Source organism: Alosa alosa, chromosome 21 (assembly GCF_017589495.1).
Source record: "Alosa alosa isolate M-15738 ecotype Scorff River chromosome 21, AALO_Geno_1.1, whole genome shotgun sequence".
In the NCBI taxonomy this organism is placed as follows: Eukaryota; Metazoa; Chordata; class Actinopteri; order Clupeiformes; family Clupeidae; genus Alosa; species Alosa alosa.
In genome coordinates this window covers 24,295,868-24,304,524 of record NC_063209.1, presented here as the reverse complement: position 1 = coordinate 24,304,524, position 8,657 = coordinate 24,295,868, and the positions used below count along the sequence as shown (strand labels likewise).

At 43.7% G+C, this 8,657-nt stretch overlaps 1 protein-coding gene across 1 annotated transcript; it reads left to right on the top strand.

The window, feature by feature from the left end:
* Positions 1-370: 370 nt before the first annotated feature.
* LOC125286373 lies at positions 371-8,476 on the top strand. Its single transcript, XM_048231410.1, has 7 exons — positions 371-526; positions 949-1,698; positions 1,803-1,917; positions 5,105-5,222; positions 5,780-5,971; positions 6,177-6,367; positions 6,624-8,476. Exons 1-7 carry the CDS (start codon positions 482-484, stop codon positions 7,955-7,957), a joined length of 2,745 nt encoding a protein of 914 aa, XP_048087367.1. The 5' UTR covers positions 371-481; the 3' UTR covers positions 7,958-8,476.
* The last annotated feature ends 181 nt before the right edge of the window (positions 8,477-8,657 follow it).

Here is an 8,657-nt window from a genome sequence, read left to right as displayed (position 1 = left end):
TATTTGATGGTGTGACTAAAAAAGTCACCGCCGAATGCATCACCTCGCAGTTCCTAGCTTGAAGTAAAACTTTATTCCTTTGAAAGAAAATCTACAAGTGTGAACTTCAAACAACTGAAAGGTCTCCACACAATCTCACACCATTCCACTACCCGAGACCTCAATGGCCCATCATTACACCCCCCCCCCTCCCTCTGCCACCCACCCATCAATCCCAGGCTGGTGGAAAGTCCTACAGCAGCTCTCTATCAGCTGCCATGCAGTATTTTTAGGTTCTGTCATCCCCCGGTTACGCAGGCACAACACATCCCAGCCCCGGGTGCAGTATAAAACTGGCCAGTGGTTCGACGGGTGCAGAGGTCTACGCACCGAGATGAGGAGAGGACCGAGGGCTTGAAATAAACATACACACACACTATCCATCGGAGCAAAGCAAACACACACACACACACGCGCGAAATACACAACTACAAACAGACACATGCTTGCACAGGTCAAGCAAGGTTCAAGGCAAGACTCTCTCAAGGTAAGCATTTTAATCCAGATGTAGTTGCACAACATAAGGCATGAGAACACTTGCATTTAAGACAATGAGCACTTAATAGAATGAGACACTGCTAGCTTGGGTTGTACTTGAGTTGATAACCTTAAAAAGGTCTCAGAGTCTTAAAAACAAAAATTATTGTTATTTTCATAGTCTAAAGTTCACATTGAGATGAGAGGAAACTGATTTGTCCGTGAGATGCTATTTGCATAAGTGCCTGCATTTCTAAGACTGCAATCATCAACTTTCAAATGTAATTTGTTACCTATTGGGTGCTAGGAAAGCTTATACAATACCTGCAGGTGGAAATGGCCTCAACTCTGAGGAAATGTAACACAGTATTTTACTGTGTCATAATCTGTTAATCATAATCTCTTCATAATTTTTATTTCATAATTTCACAGATATCTTGCTGTATCACAGAAGAGGACAATATGGGCAATGTTATCCACCTGAGGAGAGATGAGCCTCTGAAATCAAAAAGACAGATTCTGTCTGATGTTGACATCCAAGTCAGGCACCATAACAACAACAACCGCAATAACAGCAACAACACCAAAGTCACAGAGGAGCCTTTTCCTCTAACTAAGCAGCAAACTGTCACTCAGGAGGAGAAGGGCGGCCTTCAGGCTCCTAAAAGGGCCTCAGAAGACCCTGCCGATGACACCTCCCCGACTTCTGAAGAAGTGGCAGATAAATCTGTCATCAAACAGGCATGGAGGCTGGAGGTGGGGAAGGCACCAAGTGGCAAAAAGCCGTACGGTGGTGGTGGCATCACAACATCCCCTCCCCCTCCCCGCCCGTCTGGTGTCACCGCAGTGAAGAGCGCTGTGTTTCAGAAGTGGGCCTCTATGGACAGGGACCACCAGCGGCCGTTGGCCAAGAGGCAGCTGTCCGACGAGAGCAAGGCGTCGGCCACCTCCTGCAGGGTGAAGAAGAATTCAGTGAAAAGGGACCTTGTGGAGGTACGGCAGATGCTCAGTGCTGACACTGCCCAGACAAGGCAAACAGAGAGCAGTGGTGGTGGTGGTGGTGGTCGTCCACGGACAGCCCTCAAGCCACATACTACACACAGAAAGCTTCAAAAAGATTTTTTACCAAGCACAGATGTCTTCCAGAAGGTGGATGTCCATGCTATCAAAGCTGGGAAAGAGGTGAGAAGGAAAAAAAAAACATATTCCCAAATTATTATACATTATGTAGGCTACTGTAGGTTTAGGGACATTTGTGTATTTGATAATTTGCTAATGATTTGCAGTTAAGGAGCAAAAAGATCTACTCAGTGGAGATGATCGCACAAGCCATCACCGAGGGTGCACAAACTGATCTGCAGAAACTTCGAGCAATCTGGATATGGCTTTGCCACAACATCGGTCAGTGGTTGCATTTGACCTAACTCACAACTCTAAGGTCATCAAATCGGCCAGTAGATAAGTAGAAAATTGAGCTCACGACTTCAAGAAAAATCACCAGTAAAACGTATGCTAAAGCAAAAAGGAGCTTTCAAGCAGGCAGAATTCGATGCAAAAATGGTTTTATTGATGCTAGCAGCAATACCAACAGCAATAAACCGTGAGTGTATCTCGAGAAGGCACTCCCGAACAAAGGTAGAACTCTCCTACTTATACCCCTCCACAATGCTGACACAACACTACCCCGAACCCACAGATGGCGTTATGAAAGGATCGTTGTTCGCTCTTATCTTCGCAAGTCAGCAATATTGCTGCCAAGGGTACGAACTTTTCACCTTAAATTTACGGAAAGTTCAGGGGTGTACAGTATAGAGTAATCACAGGTCACATACATTGTGCATGGGTTAAATATCGTTTGCCTCCCTGCACTCTCCTACTGGTTGTTATGAGTAGAGCTCGCCCTGTGTACGTGTTATCTTGCAGCTTCAAGGCCGACTTTGGTTTCTTCAAAAGGCCTAGGCTAAGGCAGCATGAGACACAGTGCAACAAAATGAGACACAGGGCAGCAAGCAGAGACATCGGGATACAGAGTGCACATTCTTGTAGGATGGCTTCGTTATGTTATTAGAAATAGTTAAACTTGTTATTTAAAAAGTTATAAAAGGTTATTATATAAGAATGATTTCTGGGTATTACTTGATTGTCGTTGAGGTTATATAAATACATGTTTTACCGTTTAAACACTCTTTGTCTCATCATGATGTTTACAGACATTAGTGATAATTTTATACCACATTTATTATAATAATACTATAGGCCTGTTTATTATATCTGATATAATACTATAGGCCTGTTTATTATATCAGATATAATGCTATAGGCCTGTTTATTATGTCTGATATAATACTATAGGCCTGTTTATTATGTCTGATATAATACTATAGGCCTGTTTATTATATCTGATATAATACTATGGCCTATTTATTATATCTGATATAATACTATAGGCCTGTTTATTATGTCTAAGTATTTTGCTACTTCCTGAGGCAACATTGCAGAAAGCCCCATAGGAAACAGTATGATGAATGTACAGCAAAAAAGGCAAGCAGAAGTAATGCTAGTGATTTTAAAATATATTATATAGTGAATAGTGAACCGAGGCTTGACTTTCAAAAATTATATTGCAAATCAGATCACAATACCTAATATTTTCCCCCAAATTGTTCAGCCCTAATAATGATAACTCTTTCTGGGCACAGGAACACCATGTTATCTAATATAGGCAAGTCCCTCCACTCGGCAGCCATATTGCAACACTTTTTGGGCACTTATCGGGCATCTATTTCGGGTAGAATTGCGCGTGCGCAATGCTTTACGAATCACGACACACCAGCCTCTCTAGCTGTGAGATCACAACACATGATTGGCACGATGTATTCACATGTCAACTTTTGCCGGAGGAAGGGGCGGAATATGTGTAGACCAGTGTTTTTCAACCTTTCTTGTGCCACGGCACACTTTTGACACTTAAAATGTCCCACGGCACACTAACATCCTGTGTGAAGAAAAAATAAACATACCATAGCCTAAAATTTCAAATAACACACAGATATGGCCTTATTATGGCTTCTATGCAAGACCTGCTCAATAAAACAAGCGCCCTCTGTTTCATTTGTAGGTCACTATATCTAATTTAATTGCTGTTACTGGAACTGGATATGTGATGATTCTGTGAATACTGGATATGGGGCCCCCGTTGTACAATGCCTGCATACCACAAATAGTGCAATCATACAATCAATGAGAGCATGTGGTTATAAATTCTTTGATGCAACAGTTGCTTTTCTGGACCAGTGAGTGACATTTGGGTAATTTTCTGCGGCACACCTGATGATCTCTCACGGCACACTAGTGTGGCCCGGCACAGTGGTTGTAAAACACTGGTGTAGACGACTGCCAAGTTTGCGTTACAAACTAACTCCATGCATTTCTATGGGAGATTCTTCGAGTGCTGTGTCTGCTCATTAGAAAGTCTCTGATATAGCCTGCTGTGTCCAGATCCACAGAATGACCTCCCGCCAGTATGACACTGGTAGTGTGGCGTGTGTTAGCAGGGGATTAGTGTGCAGGCCTTCCTAATGAGGACTGGGTCTGTCTGATCATGACTTACATGCTTTCCACTTAAAGTCCAGCTGCCTACACTGAAGTGGCCCACAGGCTCCCTAGAAATCCACATTAGATGTAGCGAGCAGCTGTCAGCTAGTGTATCCTCAGTGTGGAATATAGCAGCAGGACCCCCGAGTAAGGATAGCAACACAATTGGGTGTATTGACACCATACAGAGTGAAGTTCATCATGTGACGGTTTGCATGGTGCATCGTGTGGATTTGGCCAGCTCATTAATTGGGCATTAAGAAGGATCAAATTATTAAAGTTTAATATGAGTTCATGAGTACCAGGCCATATACGATTTCAGAGTCAGGCATGAAATTATCACATCAACAATGCGGAACATGGCCCATTTCCTAAAGAACATAACAGTATGTCTGAGAAGAAGTTTGCTTTGGCAACAAAGATCATAGATACGGGGTGAGTCTGACCGACACAAATCAAATTGACACTGTGCTGTAATGACACAGTGATGTTCAATTAATAACCTGCCTATAGTTTGTAAATACAGTACCCTCCAGAATTATTGGCACCTTTGGTAAAGTTGACTAAAAACAGGTAGAAAAAATAATCCGTTGGTGATTTATTGTAATCTCACAATGAAAACAATGAGGAAAAATCCACCCTGGAAGGGAAGCAAATTATTTTTATTTTTCATTGTGAGATTACAATAAATCCCCAACAGATTATGTATGATACAGGTTTTTAGTGAATACAGGTTTCAGTAGTGAATCTCTCTCTCTTTCTCTCTCTCTCTCTCTCTCTCTCTCTCTCTAGCAGAGGTGATATATATATATATATTCTATATATATATACTATATATATATATATATATATATATATATATATATATATATATATCTCTCTATATCTCTCTCTCTCTCTATATATCTCTCTCTCTCTCTCTCTATATCTCTATATATCTCTCTCTCTCTCTCTCTCTCTCTCTCTCTTTGTGTGTGTGTGTGTGTGTTTGTAGAATATGATGTGAGTGGATACCTGGGGCTGACCAAGAAGGTGACCTCACCTGAGCAGGTGATCGAGACTGGCCGAGGCGTGTGCTGTGGATACTCCAGTGTCCTCCAGCAGATGTGCAGGTAGGTGACTTCATGACATGGATAAACTGGGATATACAACTTCTGAACTATACACAGCAACATTTCCAGTGTTTATTTTATTATTGAGTTAATAGTTCAGTGTTAATCATCAACACTCAGCAGTGTTGGTGTGTATAAAGAAAAGCTCTGTATAAAATGATTGTGTATGTGATTTTCAGAGTATGGTCAGTCAGGATTACCATTAAGGAGAAGCCCATTCTAAAAATATAAATACGATTTAGTAAAGAAGGATGTCTTTTTTCTAGGCTCAATGTGAAATGTATTACTTCCTCAATTAACATTGACCTTCAAGGTGGCTACTTGCATGGTCTGGTCTGATGAAAGCCTACAGAGAGCATAGAGGTCTGAAAAGTTATGTCCTGGTGGTTTTTTTACCATAGCCTACTGTAAACTTAGGCCGATGTGGTCCATTGGATATATGAACAGTATTATTGGCTACCATTATCAAACAAACAAACAAGACTGTGCAGCACTTGAAACATGAACTTGAAACATATTTTATCCCATTGAGATAATTTCACCTTCTCTCTGGCTAGGGAGGTGGGAATCGAATGTGAGGAGGTGTCTGGTCATGGTAAAGGCGTTGGATATCGGCAAGGCCAAACATTCCAGAACACTAAGTCCAGCCACATGTGGAATGCGGTTCATCTGGAAGGTCATTGGTACCTATTGGATTCCTGTTGGGGGGCAGGCAGAGTGGACCTAGACAATAAAGCTTTCATCAAAAGGTGAGAGATAACAACATAAACATGTTTCATTATTTTGCAGATCCTCAAATGTAAAGGAACTACAAATAATCTATCATGTGCTACAATAGGAGGACTTTTCACAAATGACGATTTTGGAATATGGAGTCAGCAACTTCAACCTGCTTAAACACCTTTTACTCTTCCTTCATTTAAAACTATGTTGCGTTCTGCCTCATCTTAACAGATATGATGATTTCTACTTCTTGACTGATCCTGAAAACTTCATCAATTCTCACTGTCCAGATGAAGCCGAATGGCAGTTACTGAATGACCCCATCTCTCTGGACGAGTTTGAGAAGAGGGTCTTGAAAACATCTGAATTCTACCGACTGGGTCTAACCCTGGTTCATCCAAAGCATTTCCTCTTGGTGACAGGTGAGCTCTCTCCTTGGAAGCACAGGAATAGGAGCAGGCTTCACTCAGTCTCTTTAGTTTCTTAGAGTGCAGGACTGAACTTGTAACTGAGTAAAAGAGGGGAAAAAAGGCCACACTTTGCATGAGTAAATTTGTATTACACAGACTTGTTTGGGCATAGAGCCTTCTTCACTGTGCTCAGGTGAGCTCTCTCCTTGCCCATTTATCAAATGATAAACCCAAATAAAGGTACTCACCATTACTTGTGTTTTCACAGAGAATGGTGAAGCTACCATCTCCATGAGTTACTCCCAGCCACTGGACTTTACCTACCAAGCCTCCCTGCATAGCGGAACTGACCAGAAGGAACCAAACGCGTCCATCGGGATTCTCACTGTCACCACGGGAACCATGAAGCTGAAGCTGATGCCGCCCGTGTGTGGCACGTTCGGCATCATGGTGTTCGCCCGGCCCGCCAACGCCACGGGAACGTTCAGCTGGGTCTGTTCCTTCCTGCTGGAGTGTCCAGAGCCTGCACCGGTCGAGGAGCTCCCTGAGAACCCCTTCCTCTCCTGGGGTCTGCAGCAGAATGCCACAAGCTTAGGGCTGAAGCCGTGCAAGTATGGGTCAGACGCCATGGCACTGGACTCTGGCTCCTTCGAGCTGGTGCTACACACCACCAGACCTGTCATGATGCTGTGTGAATTAACCCACAGAGACCTTGATAAGACACTGGCAAAGCGATGCTTGGCCACACAAATTGAGCCTAACCAGCTTACCTGCCATGTACTCTGCCCATATATCGGCTACTATCGGCTGTCTGTGTTTGTGCGGGACTATGAGAGTGTGGGTGACCCCTTCCAAAACGCAGGCAATTTCCTGCTCCGCTGCACAGGTGGTGCCATCAATCTCAATGAGCTCTTTCCAGCCAACCTCAGCGCCACCTGTGGCCCTGGAGTGAGAACGCTCAACGCCGGCCTGTCCAAGTTCAGCCACGCCACGGCCCAGCTCGTCACGCAGCAGGGCAAATGCAACATCACCTTCAACAACTCACAGGACCTGGAGCTGCACGCCGTGCTCGCCAAAGATCACCGCAAGCGCCCCGGCTACCCCCTCTCCCGGCACGTCTTTTTCACCCACAACGGCAGCAAGGTCACCATCAGCGTCGCTCTACCAGAGCCCGGTGTCTACAAGCTGAGCCTTTACGGCAAAGCCGGCACCTCTGCCGCCAATCAGGACTTCAACCTGCTTTGTGACTTTGTCCTGCGGAGCAGCTCAGAGACATCCTGGCCGCCATTCCCTTGTGGCTACACGGCCTGGCAGCGGGGCAGCGTGCTGTTCGAGCCCCGCAGCGGCCTGCTGGAGCCGGGCACCTGGGTGCGGTTCCGGGTGCGGGTGCCGGGCGCCCAGCGCGTGAGTGTGCAGGGTGAGCAGCGTGTCGAGCTGCAGCTCAACAAGAGCCGCGTGTGGGAGGGGGAGGTGTTTACGGGAAACAGCGCCACCCAGCTCAAACTGGCCACTGCCGGTACTGCAGGCTGTGGGGGAGGCTCTAACAACAACATGGCCATCGTCATGTCTTTTGATGTTCTGACTGGACAAAATGAACTGTGAGATGGACACGAGCATCACAGACTGATGAAGATGTAACAACATCAAAAAAGTAATTTGCTGCACCGTTCTAAAATAAAAAATAAGCAACTTACTTTTTATGGCACGACCATCAGTTTGAATGGAGAGAGGTGCTGAGGCTCGCGATGGGCTGGGAAGCAATGAGTTATGGGTTGATGACAAGATATGAACTGTGAAATTACAAAAAAGTGGTGACATGTTTCCTTCATGTGTCCTTTGCTGTAAATCGAATCATGAGGACCTTGATTAAAATTCATGTATTATGTATTATGTTTTATGTATGTATGTATTACTATATATTTATGGAGTATTTTGTTGCCAAGATTTACATGTGGTACTGTGTTCCTTTCCGAAATGCAAAACAATAAGAAGTGCAATCTGCTTTCAATGCTATATGTTTGATTTGTTTCTATAATTGTAATGTGCATCTGTAAATCATTGAAACCAGTCACACAACCAATCTGAGAAGGCTTCAATAAATATCCAGATATATTTATCACAGTGCAGAGTAGTGTGTTAATATGTAAACAGTAGTCTTTATAGATACCAGTAGATAGTCTATCTTTTGATAAGATATCCAACTCTAAGGCAAACATAATGGTTTTGTTTAGGCTCAAGGACAAGAGAACTTATATTATAAGTTATATGAATTATATAAAGATAAAGACATAAAGTTCACAGA

Excerpts from the sequence above, each read along its gene's own strand:
- LOC125286373 (XM_048231410.1), top strand. The coding sequence starts at position 482 with ATGCTTGCACAGGTCAAGCAAGGTTCAAGGCAAGACTCTCTCAAG. Across the intron at positions 1,918-5,104 it reads ATGGCTTTGCCACAACATCG|AATATGATGTGAGTGGATAC; the intron begins GTCAGTGGTTGC and ends GTGTGTTTGTAG. Across the intron at positions 5,972-6,176 it reads AATAAAGCTTTCATCAAAAG|ATATGATGATTTCTACTTCT; the intron begins GTGAGAGATAAC and ends TCATCTTAACAG.